General features: G+C 40.7%; 1 protein-coding gene across 6 annotated transcripts in view; it reads right to left on the bottom strand.

Moving 5' to 3' along the window:
- The window catches only part of COL13A1 (collagen type XIII alpha 1 chain), a 352,395-nt gene that overhangs the window by 119,089 nt on the left and 221,009 nt on the right, over positions 1-12,297 (bottom strand). For all 6 annotated transcript variants that reach the window (XM_040320468.1, XM_040320470.1, XM_040320469.1 and 3 more), the window contains exons 10-12: positions 8,577-8,603; positions 8,441-8,467; positions 2,065-2,091 (exon numbers count right to left, since the gene is read on the bottom strand). In XM_040320468.1, the coding sequence (XP_040176402.1) occupies positions 2,065-2,091; positions 8,441-8,467; positions 8,577-8,603 (81 nt within the window). The remainder of the gene's footprint in view (positions 1-2,064; positions 2,092-8,440; positions 8,468-8,576; positions 8,604-12,297) is intronic.

The raw sequence follows: 12,297 nt of genomic DNA, 5'->3' as shown, positions 1-12,297 counted from the left end.
TGCCCACATTGCAAGAGTTACCAATTTATTTTGACTGGGGGAGGGGAGAAGCGCTTTTACTTCATCCTCCACTCCCCTGGCAGGCAGTGCTCCCCACCCTTTTGGGGGCGGACTGTCACTCCATGCTATGGACCCTGCATTGGTCTTGATGATGTGAGGACCTTAGAGCCCTGGAGAGTTTGGGGATAAGACACTGCAGGGATCAGTCTAGCAGCGTGAAGGAGTGGAGGATTGAGTAACTCATTTAACAAGTCCCCTAGACCTAAACAAGCATGTACTCCCACGGTGCGGATGCAGCCCCACTGCAGGGGCCAATTTTAACGTTTCCTAGATTTAGGCTTTAAAGGGTTCAATTGGTCTTAAATGTTTTATAGGTCAAAACTTGACCTGTACAGTAATGACATCTGTGGGACTGGATGAGATTGTATATATCAGTAATGTTTTTTTTTCTTTAGTGGACCTAAGCCATGTATAACATGTGTAGCGTGATTGTGCACTTATGAATACTTTTCTCTGAAGCAGTCAGTGGGATTATATAATCAGACTCTTTATCTGTGTTGGGTAACCTTACAATCATGTATTCTTATTCACTATTGGAATGTGGTGTGTGTATAAACATTTCATTCAGATATATTATAATCAAACAACAGGATTATCAGATTGGATAGTGTGTGCCCGGCTTCATAGCCAGTTCAATAATCCTTCAGGACATTTGTAGTTCAAGGCTAACAGCCAAAACTTTATACCAAAACTCTGGGAGGCTTATGTGTGCTTGTTCCTTTCAACTGATAATGCTTTTCTTCCTGTTCCACCCTATAAACCATGTCATCAATTCTTAATGAAATGATTGGCATGTCATCTGGAAGTTGGCCAGTAAGATGGTCGTTACAACACTGTATATTTATACAGCAACAGCCTCTTATAACATCAAACATGACATCTTCACACACATGACATTACTTTATTGCTATAGTCCAACATTGCATAGAATCTTTTTTTACATCTATCTCTATTTATGGCCAGAATATTGTATGTTTTTTTTTTTTTTCTCAATGTAGCCTATTAACATTTTAAATTAGTCACTTTCCAGATTGCTGTCTTCAAGAATCATCTGCTAAGTAAAACAAAACCCAGAATATTGAATCATGTTTTTGGAAGAGAAAAAGCGGAACAAAGAAAAACAAACTGCAAGACCATATGCTGAACATCTTGAGCAAAACTGTGTAACGATCTTGCAGGATACAGTATTAGTGAACCCCAAAAGAGGTCATATACACATCAGAGAAGGATAACGTTAGGTGCTTGGCTCCATCGTTTGCATTCCAAAGCCAGTGTAAAGAGCAATAACGCATAACAACCATAACAAATCAGATTTCGGTTTACCTAAGTAAAAAATAATCCTTATTGGTTGTTATGAATTACTGCACTTACTTAATAAGCCCGTGAGGTTGATTTATTAAAAAAGTAGAGAATTTTCACTTATCAAAGTCAAACTGTGCTCCCTTTGAACAACCAATCAAATGCAGGGGTATTATTAAAAAAATGTATTTTACCTTGCACCTGTTAGGATGATTGAAAGGAAGAAGGCTTCTTTGTATTATTTTTTCCAGGCAAACATTCTCTAATCCTTTAGTAAATCAGCCTCTATATGTGCAAGTTGACTTTTATAGCCTTTAGGTTGAGTTAATTTTTTACGGTTCAAATAATTTCTTGATGTCGCTATGCCACCACAAATCACTGAACGTCTTTATTTATATTCCATAAGGATTGCAACACCAGAGAGAAACTGCTTTTCTCCACTCAGCAGTGATTGCTCCATAAGGCTATATACAAATGCAAAGACTAATCACATATATTAGTGCATAACTTTACCCTAAGTGTGCTTTCATTATAACACATCCAAACCCATAATAATTAGTCATGTTAAGTCTGATTTTCACCCCTGTGGGTTGACTGTAACGAGATGTAAACTACAGTTTTAAGAAAATAAACACTTCAATTAAATGCTGTTGGAGCGTGCAATGACTGAGAACAGTATACAGGTAAATAAAAAGCAATGTTTACCCTGTGGGAGTAATCCGCACAATGACCCTGAAATACAAAACAGAAGGGGAGGAATTTCTTTAAGATATCTTAAACAGTATTTTTTGTTATAATAACTAATGTTTTATAATTAATATGAGATCTTTTATATTCCATTTGTATGTAATATCATTCGATTTAAATATGGTACAAATTAAGCTGAGCAATACTCTTTGTTTATGTGAGGCCTCGTACACACGACCGAGTTTCTTGGCAAAAACCAGCAACCAGTTTTTTTTTTGCCGTGGAAACCGGTCGTGTGTACACTTTTCGATGAGGAAACCGCCGAGGATCTCGTCGGGCCAAAAAGAAAGCATGTCTTCTTTTTCCTTGACGGGAATGGGAAAATTTGGCTCGCCGAGATCCTCGGCGGCTTCACAAGGAACTCGACGAGCAAAACGATGTGTTTCGCCCATCGAGTTCCTCGGACGTGTGTACGAGGCTTAAGGAACTCCACCATTGTGCACAGTGTTTTATAGGATGACAATTTACACATTAGAGAAAAGGTGTGACAACAGTGGGGATGAGCTTCGAGTTCGAGTCGAACTCATGTTGGACTCGAACATTGCCTGTTCGCCCGTTCGCCGAACAGCGAACAATTTGGAGTGTTCACAGCAAATTCGAAAAGCCGTGGAACACCCTGCAAAAGTCTATGGGAGAAATCTAAAGTGCTAATTTTAAAGGCTTATGTGCAAGTTATTGTCATAAAAAGTGTTTTGGGGACCCGGGTCCTGCCCCAGGGGACATGTATCAATGCAAAAACAAGTTTTAAAAACTGCAGTTTTTTCGGGAGCGGTGATTTTAATAATGCTTAAAGTGAAACAATAAAAGTGAAATATTCCTTTAAATTTTAAGCCTTTAAAATTAGCACTTTAGATTTTTCATGTTTGTGTCCCATAGACTTTAATGGTGTTTGGATGTTCGAACGAATTTATTGCCTGTTCGCATGTTCTGATGCGATTCGAACTGGGAGGGTGTTCGACTCATCCCTAGACAACAGCAGAAGGACATTGGTGCAATCTTTTGAGCAATCTAATCAATGTAAACCAGACAAATGCTTATTGGAGTTGGAAGGCCAACTGTAGTTGATGTGCAGAGAGTATGGTGCCATTTTTTACTAAAAATATACTCAAAATGTCTATATCAGTTATAACTAATATAGACATTTTAAAGCAGTTGTGCAAAAATGGATACAGTTTGAATCTGAATAAATTATCACCAACAATAACACCAAAATTGAATTTTTTTTTGACCAGACAGATTGGGTTTTTTATTTTATATAAGCCTCTGATGTGAGTGTAGAGATAAGCTGGTGATGCACAGCCCTTGTCTTATCATTAAAATAAAACTGCAAACTGTATATTTAAAGTGTTGAAAGGGTTGGATCTTCTGTCAGTTTTGTATTGCTGTCTGTGTTTCTATTTAAAAGTTAAAGTGGTTTTAACCCTCTTTACATGTTAGGAATGTGCTTCAACTCCCTTTACAAAACTGCCCTACTATTACAGACTGTTGCTTTCTCACACAGAGCTAGGACGCTGAAAGGACTCTTGCATGGACTCAGGCCTCGTACACACAACCGTTTTCCTCGACAGAATCCATCAATAAGCTTGGTGGCAGAGCTTTTTTGCAGAGGAAAATGGTCATGTGTATGCTTTTCATCGAGAAATCTGTCGAGGAACTCGACGAGGAAAAAAGAGAACAAGTCTCAATTTCCTCATCGTGTTCCTCGTCGGGCTGGTTTTCGACTAGAAACACGTTCGTGTGTATGCTTAGAAACCCGCGCATGCTCAGAATAAAGTATGAGACGGGAGCGCACCTTCGGTAAAAGTAGCGTTTGTAATGGAGATAGCACATTTGTCACGCTGTAACAGACTGAAAAGTGCAAATCGTCTCCTACCAAACTTTTAACATGAGATTAGCAAAAGCAGCCCCAAGGGTTGTGCCAGTGGAATCGAACTTCCCCTGCCGTTGTATGTGTTGTACGTCACCGCGTTTGAGAACGAGGAGATTTGGTCTTGACAGTGTGTACGCAAAGAAAGCTTGTCAAGTTTCTCGACAAGCCTAACAAGGAACTCGTTGAGGAAAACGATGTGTCTTTTCCGACGAGTTCCTCGGTCGTGTGTACGAGGCCTTACATTGCATTTTCATATACTATAACCTGTGCCACTATCCACTGTATTTTTTGCTGAAACATTTTAAGAACAGTTAAGGTCATTAGTGAAAAGGAAGACTGAAAAAATAATATTATTTCTCAGCTTTTGTAACCTGTCCTTGCAAAAGAATCTGATCTGTATATGTTTGTTGAAGCCAGGAAGGATATTGTCTGTATTGTTCTTTGTAGCGTCCCAGTATACTTTCACCTCCTTGCACAGAGGGCACAGAAGTTTTCCTCTGTCCCTTGCCAAGCTGCAATCCACCAGCTTTATCTTGCAATAAAACAGGATCAGATTAAAAAAAAAACCTCTGTTATAGACAATCCTTTTTCACTGCATGTAACATGTTCTCTGAATGGGGGAGAGGATGCAGTTATTTATCTGCCTCTCCCCAACTCACAGAAAAAGGGTTGTGAATGGAAGAGAGGACAGGAAGGATAGGCAGTCATCAGGACTTTCTCAATGTCCTTCAATTTTAGACGCAAGCTAGTTAACCCATGCAGAACTGGGAAGTTCTGCGCTGTAAAGAGGACGTGACTTCACTGAAGAGAAGATTTCTACTGTAGGAGCAGTCAGCAGGACATGGGATACAATTCATTACCAATGTGTCTAAGGCCTCGTACATATGACCGAGTTTCTCGGCAAAAACCAGCAAGAAACTTGCTGGGAGATATTTTTTTGCCGAGGAAACCGGTCATGTGTACATTTTCGTCAAGGAAACTGTCGAGAAACTCGACGCGCCAAAAAGAGAGCATGTTCTCTATTTCCTTGACGGCAATGGAGAAAATTGGCTTGTCAAGTTCCTCAAAAGCCTAACAAGGAACTCGACGAGGAAAACAATGTTTTTCGCCCGTCGAGTTCCTCGGTCGTGTGCACGAGGCTTCAGGCTACTTTCACATGAGGCGGAGTGAGCAAGCTCCCGCCAGCTCAGCGGTAGATCTCTCCGCTGATCTCTGCTGAGCCGGTGGATGACAAGTCCCTCTCAGCTCACTGAGCAGGGAGGGGCTTGTGCAGCGCCGCTGTCTCTTATGAAGAGATCTGATATAAACAGACAGCATTCGTTTTCATCAGGTCTCACTCGATCCGATCCACCATGGACAGATGGGGACGTACCGCCATATGTCTGATTTTGGCGGATCGGGACGGATGTCAGCAGACATGTCTCCGCTGACATCCCACGTTCCATAGGATTGCATGGAGCGGCCGTTCAGGTCCGCCGACAAAACTGACAGGCGGACCTGAACAGTCCGACCGTGTGAAAGGGGCCTTAAGCTATAACTCTCAAAAATTTGACTCAATTCCAGTTTTAATGTTTAGGTGACAAATAAAATGCTGCAGTTCACATTTATTTAACCACAAAACTGAGATTTTTTTATAAGATAAACAATGCCATGAGTGCTGAGCTATTTGGTTCTATACACTATAGAACCTTCTGAAACATCCAAGATCACTTGGCACAGGTCAGGAATCTGCTGAGGGGAACCTTTTTTCTTTAGCGTGTATGGGGCCTATACTTTGTGAAAATACCATTGTGCACCCGTAAAAATATTCTTCAACATGATTTCATTTTTTTTATATATCACTTTAATCTTAATATGCAAGAATGTATAACAGCTGGGAAATTCATCAACTGTCCAAGGCATAGAGCCATAAAGAATAAACATGATGAAACTGAAAGATAAAATCCATAGTCCAACTATTTGAAAAAAACAATGTTAAGTCTTTTTAAATTGTCTAGAAGTACTGATTTCACAAATATAAACCCTTTGGGCCAGATTCACAGTGCAAGTACGCCGGCGTATCTACTGATACACCGGCGTACTTTCAAATTTGCCGCGTCGTATCTTTAGTTTGAATCCTCAAACCAAGATACGACGGCTTTTGGCTTCGATCCGACAGGCGTACGGCTTCGTACGCCTTCGGATCGTAGGTGCAATACTTCGGCGCCCGCTGGGTGGAGTTTGCGTAGTTTTCCGCGTCGGGTATGCTAATTAGCTTTTTCCGGCGATCCACGAAGGTACGCGCGACCGTCGCATTCTCTTACGTCGTCGCTAGTCGGCTTCGTATTTGCTTCTTTGGTTCTATTGTTTTAACCTAGCATTGGTTGTGTGTGTCTTAACCACTTGGGATCCGCCTGCCGTCAATTGACGGCTACAGTGCGGATCCCAATCTCCAAACTGCCGTCAATTGACGTCCGCCCCTTAGGGCGGTCCCCGCGCGCGCTCCAGAGCGCGCTGCGGGGAAAATCTGTGTTGGCCGTGTCCCTCGGACACAGCCAATTACAGATCGCCGCGAACGGCCAATCAGAGTGGCCGTTCGCGAGGCGATCTGTGCGGCCAATGAGAGAGGATCTCATATGTAAACATATGAGATCATCTCTCATTGCCGTTTTACACAGAGACAGCGGTGCTGTCTCTGGAGAGGAGACGGATCTGTGTCTCTTGTACATAGAGACACAGATCGGTCACCCCCCCAGTCACCCCCCCCTCCACCTACAGTTAGAACACTAAGCAGGGATACATTTAACCCCTTCCTCACCCCCTAGTGTTAACCCCTTCAATGCCAGTCACATTTATACTGTAATTAGTGCATATTTATAGCACTGATCGCAGTATAAATGTGAATGGCGCCAAAAATGTGTCCGATGTGTCCGCCATAACGTCGCAGTCCCATTAAAAATCGCAGATCGCCGCCATTTCTAGTAAAAAAAAATAATTAAAAAAAAATAATTCTGTCCCCTATTTTGTAAGCGATATAACTTTTGCGCAAACCAGTCGCTTATTGCGATTTTTTTTTTCTTTTACCAAAAATATGTAGAAGAATACGTATCGGCCTAAACTGAGAAAAAAAAATGTTTTTTTTTTTTTTAAATTGGGATATTTATTATAGCAAGAAGTAAAAAATATTGTATTTTTTTCAAAATTGTCTAACTTTTTTGTTTATAGCGCAAAAAATAAAAACCGCACAGGCGATCAAATACCACCAAAAGAAAGCTCTACTTGTGGGGAAAAAAGGACGTCAATTTTGTTTGGGACCCACGTCGCACGACCGCGCAATTGTTAGTTAAAGCGATGCAGTGCCGAAAGCTGAAATTTCACCTGGGCAGGAGGGGGGTATATGTGCCCAGTAAGCAAGTGGTTAAAGCACATGTGTTAAAGTGGAACTAAACCTTTCTATCCTTTACTGCCAAGGGAGCTGTCATCTTTGGGGCAGATCCACATAGATCTGCGCCGGGCACAGCGTATGTCAGATACGCTACACCGCTGTAACTTACTTTGCCTTTGTTTGAATCCTCAACGAATTTGCGCCATAAGTTACGGCGGCGTAGTGTATCTCTCGCGGCGTAAGGGCGCGGAATTCAAATTCGGCGGGTAGGGGGCGTGTTTCATTTAAATGAAGCGCGTCCCCGCGCCGAACGAACTGCGCATGCGCCGTCCCTAAAATTTCCCACCGTGCATTGCGCTAAATACGTCGCAAGGACGTCATTGGTTTTGATGTGAACGTAAATGGCGTCCAGCCCCATTCACGGAAGACTTACGCAAACTACGAAAATTTTTCAAAATTATACGCGGGAACGACGGCCATACTTAACATTGAGTACGCCACCATATAGCAGCTTTAACTATACGCCGGAAAAAGCCGAACGGAAACTACGTAAAAAAATGTGACGGCCGCTCGTACGTTTGTGGATCGTCGGAAATAGCTAATTTGCATACTCGACGCAAATTACGACGGGAACGCCACCTAGCGGCCGCCGAAAAATTGCATCTACGATCCGAAGGCTTACGAAGATGTACGCCTCTCGGATCTAGCAGAGATGCCGTCGTATCTTGTTTTGAGGATTCAAAACAAAGATACGACGCGGGAATTTTGAAATTACGACGGCGTATCAATAGATACGCCGGCGTAATTTCTTTGTGGATCTACCCCAATGCCTCTGTTTGATCTGCAGTTGTCATGCAGTTGCACATATGATCAGTTTGATGGCTTGAAAGTTCATTTGAAAGCATAAGCAACCGTAACAGTTATTATTCATGGCATGCCTTGAATGTAACTATTTTGACAGACATTTAAATCAATGGGTTTAATACTGCTTTAAATGGATTTATCGTATTATCATCATATAATAAATGCCTACTGTTTCAGTATATAAAAATAAATTTATAGCAAACAAGAAAAATAGTACACAATCCAGAATTCCATACCTTTTCTCCTTTGGCACCTGCTGTTCCCTAATAGAAGAAAAATACGCTATTTATAAAATTGCAGTATTCATACATTTAATTTGAAACAGACACAACAATACTATCATTAGCGGAACATATAAATATTTATACTCACTGGATTTCCCTTTGGACCAGGAGAACCCTTAAAAAGAAAAACAGGATTGCTTTGTAGTAGACCGCTTTCATCAGTAATACATACAGTATGATTCACATTATGTAGTCATAATCAGGGCAACTGTAGAACAACAAATGCTCTGTATTAGTCAATGACATGCAAGCCATACAATTCCCTGGAACCAATGGATTTCCTTTAAAACAATGCTAATTGTGACCTTAAAGTAAGGTTTTAAAACATATGTTACCCTTTTTTTTTTACTGAGCATAGAAATAAGCATAATCCAAAAAATAAAGTCTTTATCAATTCCAGCAATTAGGAGTGCTTTCTTTTTATTTATGTTAACTTTTAATGGGTTAATTAAGTGTCAAAAGGCCTGGCAGATCAGTATGGAAAATATTTACACTCTGAAACAAATCAATCATGTATGGACAGAGGTCACCGGAAAAAGGCAATAATAGTCATTCATTTGGAAACCACAAACCAGCATATTCTGTCAAGTAATTATGTTTAATGTGCTAATTGGGGTCACTTTAACACAAAGCCATAAATCGGACCCAATAGATTGATTCATTGTTCAAATGCAAACAGTCCCCTTTTCCTGAAACCACTATGCTCTCATTTGCAGAAATACCTCTATATAATGTAATCAGTATCTTACATGACAAAGGCAGATTTTACATACATATGGAATAATTCAAAGAGCTAAATAATTTCATATGAAGTCAGTACAAATTATACTCTATTTGAAGCTCATTCAAAAAATTACCTGCTTCTGTTCAGCAGCTATAAAAATATACAGTTCACAATTTGATTTAAAAGAGGGATATGGGAGCACTTATTATCAATAATTGGTTGATTTAACCTTCCTTTACTTTGCAGACATAACAACCTTGCCCTCCTGTCCCAGACTGCATGTTTTGGGCTGTCTCCAAGATGCCAATCTAGTAACCAGGGGATATGCAAGTGGACCATACTACTATAAAAACAATTCATGCTGGCTTAAAAGAAATCCAAAACCTAACATTTATACAGAAAACAAATTGTGAAAGTAAAATACACATTTCGTTCCTATTCTTATAAAAAAGTTACTACAAATTTTTTGTAAAAAACAAACAAACTCTGGTTCCTCCTAGGACAGCCTCATTTAGAAGTATAAGAACATGGCTGGGGGTGGTCAAAACATGATCTTGCTCTGCCAGACAAAGCTGGGCTTTGTGGCATGGACTGGATGGACAATACAAATCCTATGACAGGTAAAACAGTGCCTCCTTGTGCATTTATTGTGGCCTCAGCCTCCGCAACATCTCTAGAATACGCCCCTTTTTAACCAATGACACCATCAAGCTTCTAGTTCACTTCCTGGTTATATCTCGCCTTGACTGCTGCAACTCCCTCTTCATTGGATTAGCCTTTACATAGACTACCACCCACTTTCAATCCAAAATGACTGCTGCTGCAAGACTCATCAACCTTACCAACTGTTTAGTGTTCTCAACCCCTCTCTGCCAATCCCTATACTGGCTTCCACTCACCCAAAGAATACAATTCAAAGTACTAAAAATTATTTACAAAGCCATCCACAACTTTGGTCCTCTCAAGACCTCCTGCTCTCTAGCTTCCTTGTCACCTCCTCCCATGATCGCCTCCAGGAATTCTTCAGAGCTTCACTCATCAGACTAAGGACATGGAGTACTGGAACCATGTCCTGTGGTCTGATGAGACTAAGATAAACTTATTTGGTTCAGATGGTGTCAAGCGTGTGTGGCAGGAACCAGGTGTGGAGCACAAAGAGAAGTATGTCTTGCCTGCAGTGGTGGTGGAAGTGTCATGGTTTCGGGCTTCATGAGTGCTGCTGGCATTGGTGAGCTACAGTTCATTGAGGCAACCATGAATTCCAACTTGTACTGTGACATACTGAGGCAGAGCATGATCCCCTCCCTTCGGAGACTGGGCTGCAGGGCCGTATTCCAACATGATAATGACCCCAAACACACCTCCAAGATGACTACTGCCTTTCTAAAGAAGCTGAGGGTAAAGATGATGGACTGGCCAAGTATGTCTCCAGATCTAAACCCTATTGAGCATCTGTGGGGCATCCTCAAATGGAAGGTGGAAGAGCACAAGGTCTCTAACATCCACCAGTTCCGTGATGTCATCATGGAAGAGTGGAAGAGGACTCCAGTTGCAACCTGTGAAGCTCTGGTGAACTCCATGCCCAAGAGGGTTAAGGCAGTGCTGCAAAATAATGATGGCCACACAAAATATTGACACTTTCAACCCAATTTGGACATTTTCACTTAGGGGTGTACTCACTTTTGTTGCCAGCGGTGTGTTAAGTTATTTTGAGGGGACAGCAAATTTACACTGTTATACAAGCTGTACACTCATTATTTTAGATTGTAGCAAAGTGTAGTTTCTTCAGTGTTGACACATTAAAAGATATAATTAAGTATTTAAAAATATGTGAGTGTAGTCACTTTTGTAAGATATTGTAACTGTAATGTCTGCCTTCATTTTGTTAAGCGTTGCGCAAACTGTTGCCGCTATATAAATCCTGTATAATAATAATAATAAATAAAAGTATAAAGCACTTAACCTCCCTGGCGGTAATCCCGAGTCTGGCTCGGGGTGGAAATCCAGTACCATTAGCGGTATCCCCGAACCAGACTCGGGATTGCATCACAGTATCCAGTCGGAGATTACTTACCTTGTCTCCTGGATCCTGCGATGTCTCCCCGCTGTGTGTGATCGAGCTGTCTCCTCACTCGATTCACCCAGTGCCTGTGTGCCGCCGAGCTCTGTTCCCTGCGACGTTACACCGCACGGGGCAGAGATCGATGCCAAATTCAAAAAAATAAAAACACAGTACACATACAGTATACTGTAATCTTACGTCTTTGTAATCTTAAAGATTACAGTACTGCATAAAATAAATACACATCCCCTTTGTCCCTAGTGGTCTGTCCAGTGCCCTGCATGCACTTTTATATAATAAAGACTGTTCTTTCTGCCTGGAAATTGTAGATTGTCCATAGCAACCAAAAAGTGTCCCTATATGTCAAAAGTGGTTTTAGACAGCTAACAAAAAAAACCCAGTGATAATAAATTAGAATCACTTGCAGAATTGAGCGATAGTGATTTGTGGGGAAATTCGTCATCAAACACTGAAAGTAATAATTTTTATTATTATTATTATTATTATATTATTATTTGTTATAATTATTTATAGTTATTTATTATATTATAATTTATGATTTTGTGTTCCAAACTTTATCATACCTGGGATGTCTACTAGACTCTTGTTTGGACAGATTTAAGTGAGTTATTTCTAAGAATTACAGGCCTACAATATAAAACGCCAAATTCAGTACCTAAAAACCTGAAATAATCATACAGCCAGGGAGGATAAGGTCCCCAAAGACATAATGGATGCATAGAAACCAATTAGCTTTCAGGTTTTTTGTCAAAGCTTAATTGAACAAGCTTAAGTTAGAAGCTGATTGGCTACCATGCACAGCTGCACCAGATTTTGCACTCAGTAAATCAACCCCACTGTGACCATCAACTGATCTGGTAGATCAGAGATAGCAGAAATCATCCTATAATTGTTTTCACAGGGTAAGTTTGGCACAAGGGGTGTCTACTTTGTGCACAAACACACCTGAGCAAGTTTCTGCTTGAAGCTCTAAAACACTCAACAAGCCAAATCCCATTCATG

This window comes from Rana temporaria, chromosome 8, assembly GCF_905171775.1.
Source record: "Rana temporaria chromosome 8, aRanTem1.1, whole genome shotgun sequence".
Classification (NCBI taxonomy): Eukaryota; Metazoa; Chordata; class Amphibia; order Anura; family Ranidae; genus Rana; species Rana temporaria.
Note: the sequence above shows the minus strand (reverse complement) of the source record. Positions and strands in the feature narration are given on the sequence as shown.